This window comes from Periplaneta americana, chromosome 5, assembly GCF_040183065.1.
Source record: "Periplaneta americana isolate PAMFEO1 chromosome 5, P.americana_PAMFEO1_priV1, whole genome shotgun sequence".
Classification (NCBI taxonomy): domain Eukaryota; kingdom Metazoa; phylum Arthropoda; class Insecta; order Blattodea; family Blattidae; genus Periplaneta; species Periplaneta americana.
Genome location: NC_091121.1, coordinates 126,803,844 through 126,830,940, shown reverse-complemented (window position 1 = coordinate 126,830,940; position 27,097 = coordinate 126,803,844). Strand labels below are relative to the sequence as shown.

At 35.6% G+C, this 27,097-nt stretch overlaps 1 protein-coding gene across 2 annotated transcripts in view; it reads left to right on the top strand.

Annotated features, from left to right (window-relative positions):
• The first annotated feature begins 1,449 nt into the window (after positions 1–1,449).
• LOC138700168 (DDB1- and CUL4-associated factor 5) overlaps positions 1,450–27,097 on the top strand; it is a 159,461-nt gene continuing 133,813 nt past the window's right edge. The window contains exon 1 of one of the 2 annotated variants that reach the window (XM_069826578.1): positions 1,450–1,751. In XM_069826578.1, coding sequence (XP_069682679.1) covers positions 1,556–1,751 — 196 coding nt within the window. In that variant the 5' untranslated portion in view covers positions 1,450–1,555. The remainder of the gene's footprint in view (positions 1,752–27,097) is intronic. The other variant, XM_069826577.1, reaches the window with a different exon arrangement.

The following is a 27,097-nucleotide window of genomic DNA, read 5'->3' as shown; positions in this document are numbered from 1 at the left end:
TTGGTTAATAGACGTTCACAAATTGGATTGGATTGTTCAATGCTACTCTACACCTCGCTTGTACGACCTCTTTTAACTTATACAGCGCCAGTGTGGGGGGACTGCAAATAAGACTCACATGCATCGTCTGCAATTTCTCCAGAACAAGTTCTTGCGAACAGCAACAAATGCCCCCTGGTTTGTAAGAAATCAACAATTGCATCAAGAATTGGAAATTCTTCCACTAGAACAATACATCCATTCAATATCAAAATCCTTCTTCAACAAACTTTCTGACGTTCCTGGAGCTGTGACATACAACATTGGAGTAAGATCTTGTCGGCCATCTAGACTTAAAAGGAAACTTCCTGAAGACATCTTTCTTAGCGATACTGACGACTCTTCATAAATTTAACGCAGAAAATCATTATCATATTTTTATTCTCATAATTCACAAAAATTATTAATTAACTAATTTAAATTACTTAGAGGAGCCTTTAGAGCCAACCTCAGCATGATATTCTGTATGTGATGTTCCATAATTTAACAGTGGTCTGTATAGCAAGTTTGCTGGTCGACCAATAAATAAGAAAAAAGAAGAAGAAGAAGAAGAAAAAAAGAAAAACGTTATAAGCAGACGAATTTTTACAACGGTGGGCGCTTAGTTCATATCTGCCGTGTTTCGCGGTGGCACCGCAAAGACAGGACAACAAGGCCACTCCATATTCTTCTCTTTCTAACTCGTTGTATCTGACACTACTAATCGATAGTGGTCCATAATTTGTTGGTGTAAGTGTGGATTCTTTAGTTATTACTTCTATAAATAGATGGCGAGAATAATAGTTACTGTTGCCAATCGTAGATAAATATACCTGTGTTATAGAATTCAATTTTTCATTCCACTCCATTGATTGTAAACAGTACTGTGTTTAGCTAGAAACCGCTCATATTGTCTGTTGGAAGGATAATTTATGCTGAATCGACATAATCATTTTCCCTGCCACTTTTTTAACGCCTACCAATAATCGTGCCACCTATTGAGATTTAGCGGAACTGTTTCAAAGTTTCTCAATTTTGCATTGCTTTGGTTCTTATCCCGTGGTTAGAAAGTACCCTTACACGATCATAAAATCACATATAGGTTGGTTTCCTTTGAACGGTAATGTACGTCAGTGTACCTTCTATCTTGTAAGGGAACGTACAATCAACGAATCTTTAGATTCTAATTTGTTAGGATAATCAAATGTGAAATATATAATATTTTGTAGTGATACAATAATTGGTCCTATTGGGAATTGTATTACTTTATATGGAATTAATTTTATAAATGGCTTTGTTCTTGTAATCTGAAGTAAAACTTCGTAAATTATGTCATTGTTGAAGTTGTTACTTGGCTATTATTCTGTGTGCGTCCAACTGCAAGTGTCATAGCTGTGTTAGAATAGGGGTTTCGGATGTTACATTCACAGATATATTTGCAATCAAATGTAGTTCTTTGCAGCTGATTGAAAGTAGACGTGAAAGGGAGGACGACCTGTAGAAGTGCAGACAAGTTATAAAACAAATTTATTTGGCCATGGCAAGGCCCTCCCCAGCCAATCCTTTGGGATATTTAGTTAAAAGACAGTATAATGATCGACTGAATATTAATAAGCAGTTATTACGTGAGAGATTATATTCAGCGCGCAATTTATATAGAAAGGACCTACTAGCACATTATGGTTGTGTAAACGCCATCGAGTTTTCCAATAAAGGAGAGCTACTAGCATCCGGTGAGAATATGAAGTATTATTGTAAACATAATGATAGAATTAATTTTGAGGAAAAAATGAATACTATTTCATGTAGTGCAGTGGTCGAATTGGAAATAAATTACTGCCGGTATGCACAGACTTGTCTTCCGATACTATTTTCAGGATTTCTTAAATAAGACATTGCTCCCACGCGTGAACTAATCTATAAAACATCACGCACTACTAAAGAATGCCTAAGAGAAGGTACAGAGTATGACGACACAATAGGTTAACGTAATTGATTGTGTGATAAGCTTCACGAAGTTAATAACAGTCAATTTTAAATTTTTACTATCGGTATACTTTTTGGTGTCTTATTTTACTTTCGGTATGTCATACCAGTTCGTACACGCCCAATTCGACCACTGATGTAGTGTCAGCATAATAATACTTTGTATTTCAGATTTGAATAAATAAGTAGGTATAAAACTATTTTTTCCCCTTCTAATCCACACAGTTTACTTTGTGTCATGAATGAGTTAAACTTTTTTATACTGTCCATGTTACAGTTCTAGTGTTCAATTTTAAAGATGATATTATGCTTAATGTTCATATTATCTAGGTACGAATTTAGTTGCACGTTGTTAGAACGTGATGGGAAGTGCCTGTAGTTTACCAAGGTCCTGAGAATATGCTTTTTAGAACAACACTTTAGAAAATGTTACAAAACTTGAACCTTATATAATTTCCAATAAACACATCCGATTAAAATGTAAGATATAACAAAAGCCTAAACTAACCAAACCTAACGTGACACAGATTCGTATAGGCCTATATGCAAGATGTATAAGTGGTATACGAAGGGAACTACCTCAGTGCTAGTCTAGCCAAGTTATGTACTTAGCGGTAGTTTGCATATAACATAACATTTGAATATTTATTTCAGATCGTAAATACTATTTTGAAATTTACAGATTTTCGCGTTACATTCATTGATAGACTGACGTGTGTAAGTAGTTTTCTGCACTTAATCATTCTTAATATTGTTACCTTCTTCGGTAATTATGTATAAGAACGCTACCAAAGGAAAACAAAGAAAATATTTTAACTGAGTGGACTGTTATTCGTATGAACTTATTTAAAGCTTGGGGGGGACTTCTTCAAAGAACCGTGGAATGAATTCATAATGTTAGCAATGCTGCACGTACAATTGGAGGGAATGCATTTAGAGAGTCATTCAACTGCAAACATGGCGTGCTCTGGATGCCATATGAGATTATATGAGTGTTTAGGCAAGAAGATTAAAGACAGAATCTAATGAATTTTCAGTCCCAAATTTGCGGAGCTCCTCAACTTTTTCTTTCGTTGTCCGTACATATAACTCGATTAGAAGCCAATTAGATAAATCATGCCTACTTTTGGTAGCGTTTTTATACAGAAATATTCAATCCCACGTTGTGAACTAATGGAAGTGGTGGTTGTTTAATGAAATAGGCCCAAATATTATACATACAGAGCGATCAGATGAGGTGTGGACAGAAGCGACAGGGTTTTCACTGCAAATCAAGATTTCAGGTATAACTCCCTGTAAAGTTGATTTGAATAATTTCGAGGGAAAAATTGTTCCGGAGCCGGGTATCGAACCCGGGACCTTTGGTTTAACGTACCAACGCTCTACCACTGAGCTACCTGGGAACTCTAACCGACACCGATCCAATTTTTCCCTCTATATCCACAGACCTCAAAGTGGACTGTTGACGGTTGTCAGTCCACTTTGAGGTCTGTGGATATAGAGGGAAAAATTGGATCGGTGTCGGTTAGAGTTCCCGGGTAGCTCAGTGGTAGAGCGTTGGTACGTTAAACCAAAGGTCCCGGGTTCGATACCCGGCTCCGGAACAATTTTTCCCTCGAAATTATTCAAATCAACTTTACAGGGAGTTATACCTGAAATCTTGATTTGCATAATACACGTCACTGTTCGTTAACAGAAAACCACAATTTAAGTCACACGGAGTTAGTGTGCACTCGAAGTTGGTTGCTTGACGGTTGTCAGTCCACTTTGAGGTCTGTGGATATAGAGGGAAAAATTGGATCGGTGTCGGTTAGAGTTCCCGAGTAGCTCAGTGGTAGAGCGTTGGTACGTTAAACCAAAGGTCCCGGGTTCGATACCCGGCTCCGGAACAATTTTTCCCTCGAAATTATTCAAATCAACTTTACAGGGAGTTATACCTGAAATCTTGATTTGCATAATACACGTCACTGTTCGTTAACAGAAAACCACAATTTAAGTCACACGGAGTTAGTGTGCACTTGAAGTTGGTTGCTTGACGGTTGTCAGTCCACTTTGAGGTCTGTGGATATAGAGGGAAAAATTGGATCGGTGTCGGTTAGAGTTCCCGGGTAGCTCAGTGGTAGAGCGTTGGTACGTTAAACCAAAGGTCCCGGGTTCGATACCCGGCTCCGGAACAATTTTTTCCTCAAAATTATTCAGGGTTTTTACTGTTTTCGCTGGGGAACAGTGGGCTGGCAGAGGCGGTGATGCAAGCATTCACGTGTTCGCCCTGACTAGTTTCAAGGTTAGTGAATCAGTTTCCAAGTGACACGGAACATATTCCGATGTATTATATGGTGTTTTCTTGTGTATATAACGTATTTGTGATTCATAATTATGTGTTAACCCAGTCTGCCAGCCAAGTATGAAGGCGGTTTGAAACAGGATTTTCGGGTGTAAAAATTCCATCACATACAATGATCCATAATCTTTGTCATAAATTTCAGGCAACGGGAAGTGTTCAGCCTAAGAAACGAAACAGTGTAGGGTTCCCACAGAAGAAACATTAGATCTTGGTCATCGATTGGAACAGTCTCCTAGAAATCACTTAGGCATCTTTCACAACAAGTAGGAATTTTTTATAGCTCTGTGCAAAAAACAACTAAATTGTTAAAGTTGCAGCTGTATTATTGCTCTTCAACTGAGTGATTCTGCACGTAGGCGCGCATTTTGTGAGTGGATGCTGAATGATATTCATAACCAGACAGCGGATTTTCGGTTCCTACACAGCAACAAGACATCGTATCCCTTGGCATATGGAAGGGGCATATTAATGAGCTCAATGACCTCCCCGCAACTGACGTACACCTAACGATCAGTATCAGGACTCAAAATCCGCTGTTTGTTCATAACAAACTAATAGACCCACATTTAATATTTTTCTCAGACATTTCATAAAGAGGTTACAGACTACATTTCATAAAAAATAAGCTAGTTTCAGCACCTCCATCAATAAAGTTGGTAATAAGACACTTTTTAAAATAATTATGGAAACTTGTATCATTGCGACTCTACACCATCCATTCCTGCTGCAAGTGCGTCAGCAGTGCACAGTGAAAACCTTGTTGCTCTTGTCCACACCTCATTTGATTGCTCTATGGAAGGCAGATACGTCATAAAGGGGGCTACTGAAAATACAATATGGAACTTTCCGTACTTTTTTTTGGTAGATTGAGAGTTTTTGTAAGCCCGAGAATCAGTGACAGGTTAGGTTGGGTTTGTTGAAGCTTTTGGTATACTTTGCATATATAATTATTATATTACGTCATTGTTGCCATCTTTGTGTCATGAGTGAGGTGTAATATGGCTGTATCATATTCTTCAGTAATCCCTCACAAGTTAAAAACTCTTTGGTTCATTACCTTGTTTATTTGTATAGTCAGAGGCAGCGATTTTGGCAGATGACCTCAATGACATTTCCAGTAGGCGAGCCAATGTTTTGTGAGAACTGCAAGAATGAATTGTGATAATACTGTCTGTTGTTGTTTATATATTCACACTCGCCTCTCGTATCGTCATTATTAACTAGCTAATGAACACACCACAGTACAGTCCGAGTCATGGGAGTGCCTTAATGACTTTTGTTCGCCTCTGCATTTTCTAAATTAAGAGGGAAAAACATTGCAATACCAGAACCAAGAAATTATTGCAAATTTTTATTACTTCATGAAGTGATAGGCGAAAAATAAATATGAATTGTGTCGAATTGTCTTCATTAATAACAAACTTTCATGAAGTACGAGAATGAGTTGCAGAAGATATGAAGAGCGATAAATAACCAAAAGAAGAGGCATGCTGAAATAAGAAAATACGTAATTCGATAAACCAAGCAAGAAATCTCATGTTCCAAAGGTTTAATGGAAACAGATGAATATAAGAACTTTATTTACTGAATTGATTCATATGTAGCATGTGTTACAAGAAATGGTAATGCTTAGACAATGAGGCAATCTCTGAGCAATAGGTCACGAGAAAAGTCGCCAATTCGTTGCTTGTGTTGTTTAGTCTGAGTCTGATAGTATTGTCGAGCTTGATGGATGATTTTTTTACCGTGGTAATTCCTACACTTGTCGCATCCGCCATTAACAGATTTAAATTCTTATTTCTTAAGATGTCCCCAAACTACAGAATGCAAAAAATGTGTGACTTTTTCACCATCTTCATAGTCTGTGATTGCAATTTCGCTTCATCTCCAATAACAAGGTTCCTTTTTCTTTGTGGCGGTCTTCTGAAACGAAAGGCCAGGACTTGAATTATCCTTTTCGTTTTTTGCCTCGTTAACTTCAGCACCACAAGAAAGGTGATGGGTGAAAATTTGGTAAATTTGGTAAAAAAAAAAATCACTTTTTTTTTTTTTTTTTGTAGACGATTTATTGTTTTATCTGCAAATGTTTATGCAGCTGACCTAGTTACTATAATATACGCACTGATTGTGAAGGCAAATATCAACATTCATTTGTGCCTAAAAAGAACAGGACAAGTTTTGGTTAAGGAGGCATTGTACACCTAAGGAAATGGAGGAAATTATCATTTTTTCTTTTTAATGAATGAACGTTCCTCTATTGTGAATAAAACAGAGAAGAAAGCATTTAAAAATATTCGAAATCGTAAAAAATATCGGAGAAACTAATTTTCCTGCACAAAGTGCACCAATTGAAAAACATAATTACCATTCACAATCAATATTTTATGATTCTAAAAATATGTTTATTAATCTAGAAGTATTGGTTGATGACAATATCAAATTCTTGCACAAAATTCATTCAGCATATGTAGATATTAATTTTTTGGATTTTACTAAATTTATATTTCTTTTTTTTTTTAGTGTTGTAATGCATGTTTATTTATTTATTTAAATTTAAATATACAGAATAAAGAATATAATTACAAACAAACAAGAGAAATAGAAATAAAATAATACAAACAATATAAAACAGGAGATACAGTAGTATTAACAAACAAGTAGTATTAGTACTATCGAAAGGTTTTACATATTCCCTTAAAAATGCATGTGTTAACTGTGTTTTTGTCTGTTCTGTGCTACCAGATGTTTGGTTTTTTTTTTTTTTTTTTTTTAAATATAATTCATAGTACTCAATCTGTTATATTGAATTTGCATAAATTTTATTATTCGTAATTTTCGTCTCGAAAACCCCTGTGATATCAAATTTAATTTCTTACCCATTTTTTGTCCCACTCCACCACTTCAGAGATAAATTCGGACAAAATAGTACCATATTCGTATTCTGTGATTTCAAAGATCCCCAGATATCAAGTTTTGTCGAGATCGGATGACATGAGATTGCTCACTCCCTTCTGCCTTTTCGCCAGTACTTTAGGAGATGGTATTTAAAAAATCCTTAGAATGTTTAGCCAAAATTGTAGAGAGTTACAGTCATTTTAAATTTTAAGTCTCTACACCTGCTAGTTCAGAATACTTTAGTGACCTTTTAAAACCGTCAAATACTTTCTCCCTCCTCTCTGCCCCGTTAGGGGATGAAAAAACTCTCAAAAGTTATTTGAAGGGGGTACATGAAGTTGATGTTTTTTACATTCTTTATACGTTTTAGAAACAATTCTGAGAGACAAATAGTCTAACCCAATTTTATAAAGGGGACTTTGTTTTAAATTTAAAGGTTGCATGTGTGCTGGTTCAAAAAATAAATCAGTATAATTTTTTGATCATATTTCGTAAAACTCCGTTTTATCTTTTGACTAAAGATACAGAAGCTACACATAGGGTTTAAAAGGATTTAAGGTGATGAGTCAGTCAGTATGTTAATTATAGAATAATTTTTTATTATATAGGTTGTCCCTATACTTTATAGTAACGAGGAAAAGATTATGCAACGGCAACTGAAATTATCTCGAAAACTGAGTGTCGGGAACTGGTCCCTTTTCATTTGCATGCAAACATTATAGGCTACTACAGTTCTATAGTTAGCTAGTATATGTGCATAGTTTCTGGAGGTGATTAATTTTTTTTTTTTTCCTGTTAATAATTTGATTGGAATATATGAAAAATAATTTATAGAATTAAATAATATAAATATAATAGAGAATATAAAATAATATAATATAAATGACACTCGGGAGGAAATTAAACGCAGAATAAATATGGGAAATGCCTGTTATTATTCGGTTGAGAAGATTTTGTCATCTAGTCTGCTGTCAAAAAATCTGAAAGTTAGAATTTATAAAACAATTATATTACCGATTGTTCTGTATGGCTGTGAAACTGGACTCTCACTTTGAGAGAGGAACAGAGATTGAGGATGTTTGAGAATAAGGTTCTTAGGAAAATATTTGAGGCTAAAGGGGATGACATTACAGGAGACTGGAGAAAGTTACACAACGCAGAGCTGCACGCATTTTATTCTTCACCTGACATAATTATAAACATTAAATCCAGACGTTTGAGATGGGCAGGGCATGTAGCACGTATGGGCGAATCCAGAAATGCATATAGAGTGTTAGTTGGGAGGCCAGAGGGGAAAAGACCTTTGAGGAGGACGAGACGTAAATGGAAAGATAATATTAAAATGGATTTGAAGGAGGTGGGATATGATGATAGAGACTGGATTAATCTTGCTCAGGATAGAGACCAGTCGCGGGCTTATGTGAGGGCGGCAATGAACCTCCGGGTTCCTTAAAAGCCAGTAAGTAAGTAAGAGAAGACTATAAATTGTCCATCGAGTCCACTTGGATATGTTTACTCTTATGTCCCACCCATTGCTTGTGACAGATATCATCTGACCTTGCAGCAGTAACTCGCTCTGGAGTTCACATTAACGAAATCCATCTGCCAAAATTCCTGGCTCCTACTGTAACATGTTACAAGCTACTAAATACGGCGTATGTATAAGAGACCTTTTTTTGTCTTTGCATTTCATTTATTGTATTCCATAGATCTTACAACAGCATTGTAGCTTTAAGGTCTGAAACAAATTCGAAGTTATACAAAATACAGGTTATACAAAAAATACAATACATAGCAAGCAGATTAAGTCAGTTTATAAGCATAAGCAGTTCATCAGTTGAATGGATGGTATTTAATTCTGTTCTGAACCCTTTGTTTTGGCCCTTTAAAACTTTAAACAGTTGTGAGACTAACCAAGGGTAATTATGTACTTTCTCGTTAGAGTGTAAAGAGGCTGGCAATATGTCAATCATAAGAAAATGTAGAAAATTTTATTTTATTGAAGTGTATGTATACATTTGACTCTCACTTTGAGGAACATAGGTTAAGTGTGTTTGAGAATAAGGTGCTTAGGAAAATATTTGGGGCTAAAAGGTATGAAATTACAGGAGAATGGAGAAAGTTACACAACACAGAACTGCACACATTGTATTCTTCATCTGACGTAATTAGGAATATTAAATCCAGACATTTGAGATGAGCAGGGCATGTAGCATGTATGGACAAATCCAGAAATGCATATAGAGTGTTAGTTGGGAGGCCGGAAGGAAAAAACCTTTGGGGAGGCCGAGACGTAGATGGGAAGAAAATATTAAAATGGATTTGAGGGAGGTGGGCTATGATGGTAGAGACTGGATTAAACTTGCTCAGGATAGGGACCAATGGCAGGCTTATATGAGAGTGGCAATGAACCTCCGGGTTCCTTAAAAGCCAGTAAGTATGTATACGTTTGGTGTGCTATATGTAGTAGCATGAGCTGCTGCCAGGAAGTCAAAAGGAGGATAGCAATGGCAAAGGACGCTTTTAATAGAAAAAGGAGCAGCTTCTGCGGACCTCAGGAAAAAGAATTAAAGAAGAGACTATTGAAGTGCTTTATGTGGATGTGGCACTGCATGGAGCAGAAACATTAAGACGAAGTTAAGAAAAGCGACTAGAAGCATTTGAAATGTGGATATGGAGAAGAATGGAGTGTGTGAAATGGACAGACAGAATAAGAAATTAAGCTGTGCTAGAAAGAGTGGGTGAAGAAAGAATAATGCTGAAACTGATCAGGAAGAAAAAAAGAAATTGGTGGACCACTGGCTAAGAAGAAACTGGCTACTGAAGGATGCACTCGAAGGAAAGGTAAATAGAAGAAAAGTTCGGAACAGAAGATATAAGATGATTGAAAGCATTAAGAAAGCTACATGGATTTTATGCTGAAAATAAGAGGAAGGCAGAAAGTATGAAAGATTGCAGAATGCTGGGTTTGCAATGAAAGTAATTTTTTTTAATTGGACAAGTTTCTGCATTGTATACTACAGAAAACTACTCAAATGTTAAATAAATTGTATTAAGAACTTCTATATAATAAAATAAACACTAATTACATACGTCTGTGAGTGAGTAAACATCTGCAATGCTGGTGAACATAGGTGATGTACCATAAAATGGGCTAATACCGATCACTTTTAATAGTTATTTGTACATAGTTCATTTGTTTTTTCTTTAATATGTGCGTAATGAAGCAATTACCCATCTCCGAATCTTTAGGAACCTGTAGATACATTTTTCATAATTTGACTATTTTTAATTATTTTATTTAAAAAAACGCAGTGATCTGTGTTACCTCATATGATGTAGTAATACCGATTACCTATTTAATTTCCCTCATAATTGCTGTTAAACTGTTGAAGGGGTTTTACCAGTTATTAATTTATGTTTAAAAAAATATATGAAGAAAACTCTTTGATTGGTGTTAACTTGCAGATTGGGGTAATACTGATCATCTATTTAATTTCCCTTATTGCAATTAGATTATCAAAGGTGTTGTACCGATCAGTAGGGCCTGGAAGTTCATGCCCTAAAAACTATGAAATATGCATGCAAATATGCTCTTAAAAACTTGAAAATATGCCAATTAATATGCACTATTAAAAGAATTAATGTCCCTTGGCAGTAGACAAGACAAGTTAGTATTAATAATAATAATAGGTTAAATTCTCCTTATGTTTGCTATGTTTATGTGCTGAACTATTTGAAATCTTTTCTCACTCCCTACATTTTTCTCACATGCTTCACAAAACCGTATCCTATTATCTGTAGATATTAAGTCACCTGAAAACTCCTTCTGTAAATTAGTTAATCTAGCACTCAAAGTTGCTCTTATTTTCGGCATTTAAAGAACTTTTAACAGAAACTTTATACACGTAACTTAATTTGGTGGCAACCAGTTCACAACACCGTTCTGTTACAAGAGTACAACACAACTTTCAGTGGCCAACCAGACAGCTACGCACATACATGGAAGGATGATGAAAAAGTACAGTTAACTCTGGTTATAGTGAACCTCTGTGGACTTGTATATTTTTTTCACTATATATCCAAGGTTCACTAAATCCGAAGTGTCTCTCCCCTAGCCATAAATGATAGGAATGCAGAAATTATGAACAAGAAAATAAAATACTACACAGTATGGAATGGATTACACTGTATACTGTTACTCACAGTTGACTTACTTAAACTATGCTGTCGACCCACGTCTGCTTGCGACAGACCACGTTCAATTTCATTCATAATGTTCCTCTTATCTTCCAAAGAAAACACTTTACGCTTCGACATTTTTATACACTACATTCACTGTTCAAACACTAGAAACAGACTGATCAGGTAGAAATCACAAATACTGTTATGGTATGACTGCGTACTTAGCCTTGGAGTTTGTCGTGTACTTAATGAAAACTGAGAGGGGGTTGATGGAATTTGAAAACCACCAGAATCTTACCTTCATTTATGTTCTGGACATAATGTTCGTCCCCTTTTAATAAAAGAAGGCAATTTTATTTTCCGTCGTCATGGATATGTTTCTGAGAACAAAAGACAATCCTTTGATGGTGGAGGATTAGAAATAACAGTAGAGTAGTGTGCCTGAGAACAGAATGGCAACCCTTTGACAGTGGTTCGAGGCAAGGTCGTCACGCGTTTCCTGGATTTACAGTACAGCTCATTTTCTAGGAATCATTAATCCTAACTTTGTCCTTTGACTAGAGAAGTAAGAAACTTAGAATGTTGTTCTTAACACATTCCTTCAATTTTATACAAGAAAGTCTGACTTCAAATAAGAATTTGTCAAGATACAACTCTTGTAACTTCAATTTTTAAGGTTCACTATAACTGAAGTGAGGATTCACTATAAACGGAAATATGAATGTACTTTTTAATGTATACAGGTCGGGGCCAACAATTTAGGTTCACTATAGCCGAATGTTCACTATAACCGAGTTCACTATATCCAGAGTTGACTATATAAACTTACAACATGGAATATTACAACATAGAAAAATAAAGAAGGGTGTTTACTTTAAGTGTCTGAGATTATATCTGGCTGATGTGCTTCGAAGAGAGAATACATTTGCGAGTTGGGGTCTGTGTCAGTATGTGTTATGCTTGAATTGGTTTTGGACGGTGTTGAACTAAATTCTGTGTCTGACAATGTGGAATCTTCTGATGTCTTTTCTGCAATTTGGTTTCTAAAATTCCTGGTAACTATTGCATTGTCAGGTCAACATTTAGATGTTTGCCACGTCTGACTTATTTTGTGTTTGAATTTCCATACCGAGCCTCCTTAAGATGCTTTACAAACGAATCTGTCCATGATCTCTCTCTTTCATCAGATTCGTCGTCAATTTGGCTGTCTTGTATTTGTGACAGTACTTTTTCAGAACATAGAGGCACAATACCAGACTTCTTAAAACCTGCTTTAACATTAGCAGCAGCTGTAGCTCCAATTTTCAAGAATGCATCTTTTAGAAAACATGCAAAGGCATTAATCCCCTATTTGTTTTCTTCCACTGCTCCAGCACATGTCTCCAAACTGCCTTCAGTGGATGAAAAGATGCTACATCAAGTAGTTGACATAAGTGAGTTTTATTAGGTGGCAACAACACAAATCTTACATTGTTTTCTTCACATAGCGTGATTACATTTACAGACAGATGACGAGATAAATTATTGCCGATCATTACTTTAGGCCCTTGTAATTTCTTTGCATAGGGGAGGAGAATCTTACAAAACCATTTCTCAAAAGTTCCTAGGTCAAACCAGCTGCTTTTATTGCGACCATATCCTGCACCATTAATTCCAACTTTTGTCCAGGTATTGTAGATATGTGTGCTACTGTACACAGTGAAAGGAGGAAGTAGGCCTACTGTGCCATCTGCACCTGCTGCCACCATAACACTAATACTTGTTTTAGAGCTGTCCAAAATTTTCACTGGATGTTTTGCACCTCACTTAATTATGACCTTACTCTGCCCTGGGTCATCGTAAAAGTTAGTTTCATTGTAATTTATCACATTTGAAGGCTGAACTCCATTCAAGGTCTCTTCTAAATTATAAAGGAATTGATTCATTGTCTCTCTTGTTAGGGCTGCTCTGGATCGCTTCGTGTTTTCACTCATTCTCCTTGAGAGCTTCTTATTTCTACTTAGGAATCCATGAAGCCACTTATTTCCAGGATGATTATTCGTAAATCTTTTCTCCACTTTTTCTTTCCGGTTCATGTAGTCCTGAACAACATCTCTTACATCTACTTTCTTCAATGGAAACCCCCCAGTTTGCACATTGCATTAGACTTTCTACAAGATATTTCTTTTCATTGTCACTCAAAGCTTTGGGAGCCCTCACTTTATTTTTATATTTGTTGTTCAATTTGTTATTGAAAATAGTGTAAGGAACAGCAAATTGCTCTGAAGCTTCCCTAATGGATAATTTTCCATTCCTTATTGCCCGAACAGCATTATCTAAGTGTACTGGATTGTATCAACATCTCCCTGATGGTCCCGATGTTTTTGTATAGGTCCTACTCATGATCAGTGTTACCCTGAAAATTTTCCATTTCCCATATTAAGTGTGTTAATTTTAAGTAGGTATGGTCTAATAATTATTCAAGTTACGAATAATATAAACAACTAATTGTACAACCCATTTTAACTCACACTTACCTTACAAACTATTGCAGTGAAGAGTAGAACTGACGTTACACAAGGATATTATAGCAAGCAGATATGACTTGGAATCAACAATGGAAAATGAAAATTAATATAGCTGCAAATGTTCACGGAGCTGGTTCATGTCATCCACATTATTAGCTTCGTAAATATATTCTCCGACATACTTCAGGATAGAATATAACAAGAGCTATATTCTTTCCATTCAAAAGCAAAATGATTGATATTATAATGCTATATTGGAATTACCCTAATTTAGGGTACTTTTGTTAGTACTGTACTACAGTACCAGGTATAATTACAGTACTACCTCGTTGATGTCTTCATTCCTGGTTATCTTAGCCTTCCATATTGTTCGAGCATTTCCTTGCAGCTACTAATTCATTGTTTTATCTTTTTGTTTAAGTGTGTCGTTAATTTTCGTTTTGCTACACTTGAACTGTGTCATTACTTCCCATACCAAGAGAATATCTTTTTCTTTTGTTGCATTGACTTTAATTTTGTTATTTAGCAGCAATGTCACATAGAATTTCGCCATGAAGTCTGGCAGGAGTATACTGTATTGTGTGGACTAATAATAACTTTTTTTCACGAATTACAAGCTTTCATCTCCATTCTTTCTGTATCACACTGTCTTGCTCCTCCTTTAACCATTAGCACAACATCAGTATAGGAGTTAGTGTTTTTTGGTCCAAGAGGCTGTGATCTACTGGCGATGTTATGTCAGACTTTTGTCTGCAGCTGCAGAAGATATATTCAATAGTGAGGCACTCAGTGTGTCAGTTGTCCCTGGCATATTGAGAAGATTATTATGCTATATAGCGCACTGTGAGATCTATGCATAATGCAAAGTCCCTTCAGTTTGCACACCAGAAGTTATTGATGAATCTATTTGCCAAAAGATTATTCAGAATTCGAACAAGTCAACAATGGGCGACTGAGAACCCTGGCGTCTTCCACTGCAGAGAAAGGGTCTCGCACCTAGAACTCGCTGTCTAAATTCTCAGGAAAATATTCACCAAAGTCTGCAGCAATACCCAGACAATGTACTATGATGTCGTTGATCACGAAACTGTAAAGCTGAAGTTCATTTTCTTCTACAACATTTTCCAAGAATGGAAAGAATGTCAGTTGTCCATTCACAATTTCTGGTGTTACAAATTAAAGTTTCTTTTTTAGAACTTTTATTTTGTCATGAACCATGAAGGGCGTTGTCTTTGCCCTGCAGACCTTTATTCAGTTCATTCAGCCTCTGGAAGATGTCAGCCAAAAAAGCTAGCCTGCATAGTCAGCACTCATCTGTAAATTTCTCGCTCAACTCACACTTCCTGTCAGAGAGGAAAACTTTTACTTCTTGTCTCAGTTCATACAATTGAGCAAGAGAGTTTCCTTTGGAGAGCCACCATATCTCAGTATGGAAGCTCACTTCCCATTTCTTCACATAAAATAGAAAATAATCTGGAATTGCCTGCTTTCGATTTTATAAAATTAACAGTCTTCACTGCTTCGCCAATACTATTTTCATATTGTTTGGACATTTTTTTGGCAACTAGAGCTTCGCTATGAAGACTACAATGAACGAAATTTGCCTGTGGCACAAGCATTTTGCTCTGGGAAGCCACACCATAATGCTTGCTTGTCATAGCATGTGCACCATCAGTGCAAACTTAAATGCATTTCTTCCAGTCTTTACTTTGCTGAGTTACAAAGGTATCAAGAATGGCAAATATCTCCTGTGCTGTTGTCCCACCTGGAACCTCCTTGTAGAAGAGAAAATCTTCTACCATAGCAGAGGTTGAATCAATATATCTAACAAATGCTAGCAACTGCGCCATATTAGTGCAATCTGTACTCTCGACCAGCTGAATAGCATAGTATTCTATGGACTTCAGTTTGCTGATGAGTTGCTCTTCCAAATCATTAAGTTAGTCATACTTGAGATCCTGCGAGGCACAGTATCATTAGATAAAGGGATAAAACCCAGCTGATTTGCTTGTTTTTCATCAATAACACATGCCATCATGTCTTTGGCAGCAGGCAGTAAATATAATTTACCATCTGTGTGGGGGATTTTCCACCTTTTTCTATTATCAAACTGATTTGAATGATGCTTCAAGGGCATTGATATTCAGAGATAAAAAAGAGGCTATTTTTTGTTTACCAGATTTTATTTCAGCTTCCTTTCTCTTAAAAAACTCTAGAGGTTTACTTTTCAGGTTCTCATGTTTTGTATGTACATTCTTTTTAGTAAAGATGGTTTCATTGAATTGTTGGAAAGGGCCTCAAGACAAATGCATGGAGGTGTTGATACAGACTCAGTTCCTGCATGTGGAAATCTTAAAGACAAGTATTGAGGATTATACTGTATTTTCTGATCTTATGTTGACATTTCTGCTGTTAACTAGTCATAAACAAAAGAGATACAGCTTCGATTGGAGCAGCTACTTGATCACAATCATTATTTTCATGATCGGTAACCTCACTTTCAGATTTCAGTTTTTGCCTTTTAACAGGCCCCCTTTGATTAACCACTTAGTCATCTTGAGAAAAGGATTAAAAAGGCTTAAAGCACCTGTGTTAAAAATTAAGAAAATTCACAAAAAGTACTCTTGCACTCTATTTTCTATAAAAGTTACAGCTTTTACAAGCTATGGCATCCTGAAACAATTGCTAGATAAACACAGTTTCCAAACTGTGAAATATCACGGCCTCCTGGAACAATTGCTATATAAACATAGGTTTTCTAACTTTAAAATATCACTGTCTCCTGAAACAATTGCTATCGTCATGTGAGAACCAGAAGGACGTAACTTCAATTTATCAACTTTACAGGGGAGAGGAAAGAAGGTATTTTTAAGAGTATTTTATGCATTTAAATTAAATGGTAAAAACTTTATTGAAAAAGCTTCATGACTTTACAAAATGAGTTTCAACAGCAATCACTCGACATAACTTCAAAAAATACTTTAATATTCAAGTGTTAAACATCCTTTGATAAGGATGATAAGGAGATGCATTCTTGTGACTAAACAAATAAAACTTTAATTATTGGTGGTGCAGATACACATTCAGTTCTTAAACTGTAGTAACACTAAAAAATAGTTTTAATGTAAATGCAAACATTACAATTTACATTTATAAATCCAGATTGGTTAATTTAGCAATGATTACACGCTTTGAACATTCTTTACTCTTTCCTTATTCAGTATCATCGTCATTATCTGTGGTAGCGCCATCTGATGCTTCAACTCTCTCTTCTAGAAGTCATGGTACTGTTCTTTGATTATACTGGAAGGACACAGATTCATAAGATCTTTTACTTATTTTCTGTAATCTGAGAATCCTGTGATATTTGGTTTCAGCTGAAAGAGTGTGTCTGAATTTCGGAATTTTCTGGAAACTGGCAAGCATTTGAATTCTTGTTCGTTACTGTGTTTGAAAAAAATTTGATCGATCTCATTTTTGCGATACTGGAAGCAGACTATCTTAAGCCACTGTACCATTTCCTTCAGTGTCAACTTTATTTTTCAGTTGCTCTTTTTGCATAGCTCCGAAATCCAAAAAGTCCTTCTGATCCATTTCAGTAACTTCGTACAATCTTTGCTTGAGGCAGTCTGACAACAGTGAGGGATCATATATGTCGACATTTTTCGCGGCTCTTTCTATATTGGCATGGACTGAATCGCACTCCATTACGAAATGTCCGGGTTCAAAGAAACACTGATGTATCACAGGAATATTCAGAGTTTGGACAGCATGAAGAAACATGGTGTGCATTTTGGCATTTCGAATTTGTCCTCCACATGTACTGGAGAACAGAAAGACAGGACGACCATCAGCAATCTTGTCGAGTTCTTGAAATACACATGATGTGCCTCTTGCTCTGGTTTGGAGATATTTTGAAAACAGTAACAGTGGTCACAGACATCTTTCCTTGGTACGTGGAAAGCTAAGTTGAACTCAGTGTTGAATATCTCCCTGTATAGCCAACATTTTTCTGGGATAACTTTCTCTTCTTGACACTCCTTTCTGTAGAGGTCATACATTATCTGTATGTTCAGATCGCATGGTAAAAACTGTCTAGTAGTAAGCCTACTCTGTTGGCAGTAATGTGACAGTACAGGATGAAACAATTTGATGTGATCTCGTATTATTTCTCTTGTCTCATCGGGTCTCTTTAAACGTGATCGATGATGTCCTCTGCTGTTTCTAGTCAAAATCACATTGCTGCTGTCTCTTTTCTTTTGTATATTATGTATAAATGTTTCTGACATTTCAAATGTATAAGGAAAAATCCCAGACAGACTTGAACTTCACAACTGTCTTTAAGCAAAAAAATATGTTTACCCACATTTCGTTGGGACGAATTCTTATACTTTCGCTGTTTTTCTACATCTTTCATCAACCAAAATCCCTCAAACATTTTTCTCACTTCACCTTCACTAATTTTTTGGAGCAGTCTTTGTACTTGAATACCCTACAGTGTACTTCTTTCTCAGCAGTTTGATATGTACTGTATGTATTTCCTAATTGCCTGTTTATTTTCCTTATATTTTTCTTCCAATTCTGTGTGTTGTTCTTTTTCTTGATTTCTTACACTTGTCGGCTTCTCCTCTGTTACATTCCTCTCTTCTTTATCAGTAATGTCTAAATTTTGCGAATTGTCTCCTTCCTGTTGCATATTCATCAATGTAACAAAACCCTTGGCAAGATTAATTTAATCATTGGAACTAAATATTTGTATGTTCGCTGGGAGGGGATCTGAGCCACTTTTTCCCACATCAACATGGCCTAAAAAGAATCAATATGTAGATCTAAAGTTTATTCTAGATTTCGTTCACTATATTTTATTAATTTATATTTGTAATCTTCTACGAAGTCATTTTCTCCTAATATTCAAACATCTCTATAAAAAGAAATGTACAAAACCATAACACAAATAAATAAATAACTCAATACATAAGAAGAAAAAAAAAGATATACCAGCTCAATAACAGATCAAGGAGGACGACAGAGAAGTACAACTTTTAAGTTTGAGACAGTTGATATATTCCAATGACACATTGGGAATCGAACCCGTTACCTTTCGGCTATTGTAAAATTTCGCAACTGACTATGCTATCACACTGCTCTACAAGATAGGTAAATAAATAAATAATTGAAATACAGGTTAATTATCGTAAAATGCATGTTAATGCCTACACATAAAAGATGTATGTCCATACTTACATTCTAAGTTTTGGAGTCAGAGAAACATATGTGCTGTTACGTTTGTCTGGTTCTGAAAACAGACTCGACTCCTTTGGGTCAGAACAACGTAACAACCAATACATCTATCTGGCTCTAAATGAAATTAGTAGATTGGAGATATGGGACTTCAATTTGCCGCTAAGGAAAAGAGGTAGAGATACATTGATCTGACTCCGAATAGAGCTCCTCAAAATAAGTGGATACGTTTAAAAAACCGAAAATCGCATTTTTGGAGTTACGTTCCTCTGGTTCTCACATGTTGCTATATAAACACAGGTTTCCCAACTTTTGAAATATCATGGCCTCCTGAAACAATTGCTAAATAAACACAGGTTTCCAAACTTTGAAAAGGTATGGTCTCCGTAAACAGTTGCTAGATTGATGACTGTTGGTGAAGTTAAAACTTTGCCAACAACATTCAGCTTATTTACTTTAAAGGTAGAATGGGAAAAATTTTCATTTTTTGTGTATGTATGTTTTTTATATTGTTTCTCTTGAAAGCTGCTCATGTACCCCCTAAATATCATGTGCGTTCTCCAGGTACACTTACACAGTTTGAGAACCACTGATATAACTTAGGTGAAGAAATGAAGAGTAGAGATATTCCTAAACATCAATGGAAAGACAGGACATGTTGGGAATGCAAAAGATGTAGTATTGTATGTTTCTCTTCATGAATTATAAAGACCCCATCACATCAGCAACAGTGAAAACTTGAAATAATAATAATAATAATAATAATAATAATAATAATGCATTGCAATTCAGCAGTATAACACATTTAAGCTTATTTTTTTACTGGCTACCATGACAGCAAATTGCTGAATGAGAAACTCGGAAGTCAGTATCATGCAGGATATTCATTACTGAATTTCTTAAAACAGTTTTTAGTCTTTTTAAAATACTGAATGACCACAGTTCACTTGCATTTGATGGTGGAATACTCGTAAAATTCTCAAGAGCAATGTCAAGATTTGGAAAAAGTACTAATAAATATTTTTCGTGAATAAGATTTCAATAACCACCAGAAGAATTCGCTTCATAATGAGCCCAGTAAAAGCCCCTTAAAAATTCTTGAAAGTGGACACACACACACACACACTCTCTCTCCCTCTCTCCCCCTCTCCCCCTCTCTCCCTCTCTCCCTCTCTCCCGTCTCCCCCCTCTCCCCTCCCCCTCTTCCCCTCTCCCTCCCTCTCCCCCTCCCCCTCTCCCCATCTCTCTCTTTCTTTCTCTCCCTTTTTTTTCATTGTTGCATCATCTGAATATCTGTTTATAGAACTTTAATAATTTTCCTCTAAAGTTTTCTGAGAAAGGAGTTTCCCATTTCAAGTAACTAGTCTGTCAAATATTACTGACAATTAGAACCCGAATTTTATAGGTTCGTTCCAACAAGTCAGGAACCGTCCATAACTTGTGAGCATCCGCAGTACAGAAAAAGTATTCCAACACACTCCAAACCAGTTCTGAACTGGAAACATGTACTGCAGTTAGGCGTTTCAACAAACTTTTGACACGGATTCGAAATGGTCAGAAGTAGTCAACAGATTGAGGCATATGCTGATGAGTGTGTATATTACACATGCGCATAAGCTCACCAGTGTCTTCTGGATACTGCAGAAATACATGATCAACTGTTCATGTCAGTGAGACTAAGATGGAAAGTGACAGTGCAGACGAATAATAAAACTAGAGATGTAATTTAAATTTTCACCAAAAAGAAAGAGAATGAAAATTATTTGGGTATTGAAATAGTTAATTACAATTTCAACATGCAACTTTGATTAAACATATAATAAATAACTTACATAAATTAATAATTAAAAAATAAGCCTACTTTTGTATGAGTCTCCCAGTACACGACATCGAATTAGCGGAATTCTTGCCTTCCATATTTTTTGTTATCTTTTTATAGAAAATTATCGAAATTCTATTGTCTGCAATTTGAATTTGCTGGAAAATGATAATAATTAAGCAGCCTGTTCTTAGCAAATATGATCCAGTTATAGCATCTCTAGTTTTAGTACACGATGATCCAAAAAATTGTTCCAACATCATCCAGTTCTGTTTCAATCCTGTAGCAGATACCCAACCAGCGCATGCGTATAAGATGGTCCATGGTTTGTACATGAACTGATACATGAACCGCTTGTTGGAATGAACCTTATGTAATTACATATTCTGTTTCTATATATGTGGCTATAAGAAAAGCTAAGAGGGATCATTATTCCGAAATTTTAAGTTACATATTTTGGTACATAATAAATATTTAAGCGTATATTACATATTTTGAAAGAATACCCTTTTTTTTCTCACCAATTTTCCCTGGAATTAATTCATAAGTTATAAGTTTGAAAACTGTTTATAAAGCTTGTCTCATCGTCGTAATGCATACACATAATTTATTAATTGTAAATAATAATGTATTCTGTCAAAGAATGACATCCCTTTGCCATGCTAACAATTTGTTTATCCCTTAAGAAGTAACGGAAAGTAGGAACAAATATCAATCCAAAGGATGGTCACTGACTCATTATACTGCTACCATAGTGAAGGACAGAGTGAAAATTACCCTATGGGTATGACCATTTGGCACAAACACACTCAATCAGTTACTTAGAAAGAAAACAGTGGTTCTTTCAGTTTTCTAGAGAAGTTTATTCTGACATCAGGTGATACAGCTAGCTGATCTACTGCTATGATGCCAGTCAGATTCTAGTTAAAAGTTTGAATTTCAATTGTCTATGCCTTCACTAATAATGGTAAAATAATGCTGTGCAAAGTGTGTGACAAATGCATTGGGTGCTGCATGAAGTCGCAATTAGAACATCATTTAAAAACTGTACTTCATGTGAGAAATAAACGTGCTCCATTGAAAAAAACAAGTTGATCTTACACAAGTGGTATTGGAACCTTCGTCTTGACCAGTGAATTTAATAATGATTTGTGCATGGCAATGATTGCTGCAAACATACCATGTTATGAACTTAGAGTGCCAAAGTTTCAAGCATTCTGCGCAAATACTGCAATTTCAATATTCCGGAAAAATTATTTGAACTCCTGCTACACTGATACAATGGAAACAATTAGAGCTGAACTTGGTGATTCCTTTGTGTAGGTTGCGCTGGGTTGTTTTATTGCAAATCTCATCACAGATAAATTGGATCTAGAGACTCCATCCAAGCCTTATTTAATTTACTGCAAACCCCTGGAACAGACAAATCATGCTACAGTTTCTCAATGGACTTAAGGAGTTGGGGATTAACGAGGAAAAGGTGTTGGTGCTCTAATCAGATGCTGCATCCTATATGCTAAAAGTTGCGGGTGCCCGGACTGTGTTTTACCCCAATATGATTGGCACATGGACTACATTGAGTGGCTGAGGCTATGAGAGATTAGAGTGAATGGTTTAATATCAGCAACAAGAAAAGTATTCCGCAAATCTCCCTATAGCATGCAGTGTTACAAGAAACAGTGACTGGATGTGCCTTTAACTCCACAGCGTATGATTACTAGATGGAGAACGTGGATAGAAGCTGTGAACTTCTTTAACGAATATTTCGAGGGATTGAAGTCAGTGGTGGAAACATTGTCTCCTGAAAGTGCATTATCTGTGCGTGAGTTCATAAGTGCCTTTCAAGATTTGAAGGTAGCTTCATCGATAGCGTATGTCACAAATCACTTTAGTTGGATTTCGAACACCATTAAAAAGCTGGAAACTTATGAACTGGCCCTCCATGAATCTATATGTCGATAGTGGAAGATGCAACCAATAAACTGAGTGTTGTGCTGGGAGTAATCAGGGAGAGTGTTTCAGTAAAATTTAATTGTGTATTGAAAAAAGAACCCAAGATACACAACATTTTGCAATGTACGCAAAATACTTAGAGGTGAGTGTGTGCAGCTCCCTGAGAACATTATTCTGAGTATCATTCCTCATCAGAAATACATGCCAGTTACTTTGTGTGAAGTTGAAAGGCAGTTTTCCATTTTTAAGAACATTCTAACAGACAGAAGGCAATAGTTAACTTTATTTCATTGTTAAATTTAATACCCATGTTGGATCCAATAATCTGTGTTGATTTATCAATGTTTTCACAAAAGACCGTCATGAAATGAAATAAAAATATTGTACTATTATATCAAAATCGATAAGTTTATGACGGTCTTTTGTGAAAAACGTTGATAAATTTAACTATTAATTGAGCCTCCAAACAATAATTAAATGAGGTTGAATCACATGTGCACTTGTAATTTTTTTTTAGTTCTCTTTTCTTATCAGTGTCCAAAAATACATCTAATAAAGTCTAGATTTTTAAGTTACATAAAATATTTTTATTTATTACATATTTTGCGATTTTAAGCTACATTTTATGTACATATTTCTCATTTTCATGTTACATAAAATCTGGACTCTACTAATAATGCATTGATTTTCATGTATAATTTTCCACCAAATTCCATATCACATTGAATTGTCTCTTCTTTTATTCTTTCTTTCATTTGCCTTTGTTTAATTGATAAAACTCTGAGATAGTTCCATTTCTTTGTTTTGAAATAATTCTCTAAGACCTCGACATGATTACTGAGAGAAATATGCAAAATGTATAATGTCGTTCAAAGTATGTAGCAGATTCTGTTTGCCAGTGGCGAAACTAAGGTGTAAATACTAGGTAGGCTGAAAAAAATCTCCTTACCTTATACTTTTATACAGCAGATCCAAGTGTCGATTCTTCTTGGTTGCAAAAGTATGTTACTTGTTCCTTGAAACTCTGATCAATTGCAAGTTGTTTAACCAGTTTCTTTTCAATGGCGATTGTACCGAGAGCGCTTTATCTTTCATTCTTCATTGAATGACGAAGATAATTTTTTAACCTCTTTCTATGTGCTCATACTTCTTTTGGAGGAAGATGTAACAGTAAATGCCAAGACCAACAAGATAAGTCGTGCTACCTCTTTATAGATGGCTTGAAGACCATTGCTAATTATGAATTTCAGGAGGTCTGCAGGTCTGCAAGAAGTTTTTAATTTATTTTCTAATCATTCTTTGTTGAAAATTGGATATGTGGACAGAAGATAATTTAATTTCATAACAGGAAAATTTAGTTTATATCCCATAAAGCTATTTTGATCTAGCAATTCAACACATATTTTCAGCATCTCCAAAATGCATTTCCATTTGTACAGACTCAAAAACAAAATTTGAGCCACCTGAATTTTCCAAGTTTCAGTTAGCCTATAACATACTGTGCATGCTCAGTAAGCACTGAGTATGTTAAAATTATAATTTTGAAAATTCAGGTGGCCCAAATTTTGTTTCTGGGTCTGTACAGTCATTTGCACTTGACATACCAGGAAGAGCACTGCAAATGATCATGTATAAACTGTTCTTTGGAGAGAAGTTCAAATAGTAATTCAAGATAATTCCTTTTGTTGTCGAAACTTTCATCTTCATGCTCTTGCTTACTTAAGAAGTAAACAATTTCAATAAGTCTCTCAATCTATTTTGTTTCACAATTTTGTGTTTGATGGCTTGAAACTTGATTCCTTCAGAAATTGCTTGTTTAATTCTTTCACGAACTAACAAGAGAAAACTTTCTTCATTCTAAAGACATCTTCTCTAACTCAGATGTTTCTCAGCTTTTCTATCAACATGTTTTTGTGATAGAACACGTAAGAAGATGAAATGAATACAGATATAACAATATAACATATTTGTCTCAGGGCACGGTGTTGTCCAAAGATATTTCTCATACCATGAGAATTGATTTTTTCTATTTTGTTTTCTTCCATCCGCTATTTTAATTTGTAAATGTGTTGTCGATCTTCTATCTTTGTAAGCACGTTTGTTTCATACGTCCAACTTGAAAACAGTTTCTCTTTTAATTCACCAAATAATGACTTCAATGTTCTTTCAATATGCGTAATTTTTCTCAAAATTAGTATGTGGTACACACATGCATGCACTTTTAATCCTGGAATAGGCGCGTGCTCTTTTGTTAAATAAGCTGGCGCGCTGTGTATAGTACGCATTTAGGACAAATTGTGTTCCTTTAATAGAAATCACTCCTTCTTGGAATATAGTTTTCAATTTATTTAACAGCTACTAAAACTAATTAAATAATCTTGCGTTACATGTCACATAGACTATTGTTACTATATTTAGTTGCAAAAAGCGTAGAATCACTTAAAAATGTTTTTAATTTATATAAATTACTGTTTCTTCGAAGACAATTTCCAGTTTAATTACTAAAATAAAGTCAAGAAACTTGTATGATACTGTACATTTTATAGATCTCTTGGATATGGAACAACAAGTTTTGATGGAGAAATCATTGCAATAAGTGAAAGTCTCAGGAATCTTCTATGCCACATCAATAAATTTAATAATGCAGTTATATTGTCAGACTCCAAAGCAGCTATTCTATCAATAGTCTCTAAACACACACCTTCATTCCAAACAGCAGAAATAACTCAAATGCTCTCTCAATTGATATCATTCCAATGGATACCGTCTCATTGTGGAATCCTGGGAAACGAGAATGCGGATGCTTTAGCAAAGAAGGGCAGCACTACTACTTACAGACCTGTTACTAAATCTACGTATTACTCTGTGAAAAGATTTATTAAATCTACATACTTAGACTTCAACAAACAAAATTTGATAACACAATCTCAAGGGAAAAAATGGAACTCTCTGCATCATAATCCACAGTTAATTCCCGATTTACCACGAAAATCGTCTGTAGCTGCATTTAGATTGGCAACAGGCCATGATTGTTTGGCCAAACACCTGCATAGAATTCGAATATATCAGTCCCCTAACTGCCCATTGTGCAACTCAAACCTAGAAATGGATTCGGAACACCTCAAAATCTGTGCTTCAGTGGCTGATCATGATAATATCTTTGAAAAATATTGGAGTGCAAGAGGTCAAATGACTTTGTCAAACGCCTGGCATTAGAAAACAACAACAACAACAACGTTCTTTTTTTTTTTACTACATTTAATTACGAACACAATTATTATTGAACTGCAATGAAACATGTTGTCCATTTGGTCATAACTTTCAACAGATCATAACATCTCTTCTGCATCTTCGAGAGGTAGTAGACACTTCTCATATGTGTGTGTTATTTTCACATGATCCTTGCAGAAGAAATAATGACAGGCATCACATCTTATAGTGGTTGAGCTATTTTTAGCAGGGCCACAGGTTGTACAGCAGGCTCTCATAATGGGCTCTGCAACTACTCTGCAATCTTTGTATTTTCGAAGAAATGCTGTGACATCGGCAGGCAGTGAAGAAATTCCAGCTCTATCTACGACCTGAGGCTTCATAAGAGAAAATGCCAAATTTTTCAGGAAAATTCTTCTCTTATATTTTTCATTTGCACGAAAGATTACTTGGGCATTGATACATGTTACATCCATAAGGGAAAAAAATATTACCAGTGGCCACCTTTTTGTCACACGGGCAACAGAATACATACCACACATTTGATCGACTGTGTCGACTCCTCCCATTGTGGCGTTGTAGTCCAAGATAATGTCTGGTTTGTTGGTATGTTCATTTATTATCCCAGAATCGTGCATAGTCGATAATAGGATAACAGCCTTGTTCTTCTTTGGAACGTAAGACACCAAAGTCATATCCTTTTGAAATCCAAACAAGGATGTATCAACACCTCGATTCTTATGGGGCAAAAATTCTGGTGGAATTTGTCGTTTGTTCTTTCTCATAGTGCCAATGCAAGTGAGTCCTTTTTCCAACAAAGAGGCACTGGTGTACCAATTGTTCGTAGTAACATCTCTGTTGGAGCCTTCAATGTGTGTAACAAGCCTTTCAACAACATCACTCGTAGAATTGGAAACATGGTATGGCCCTGGGGGCTGT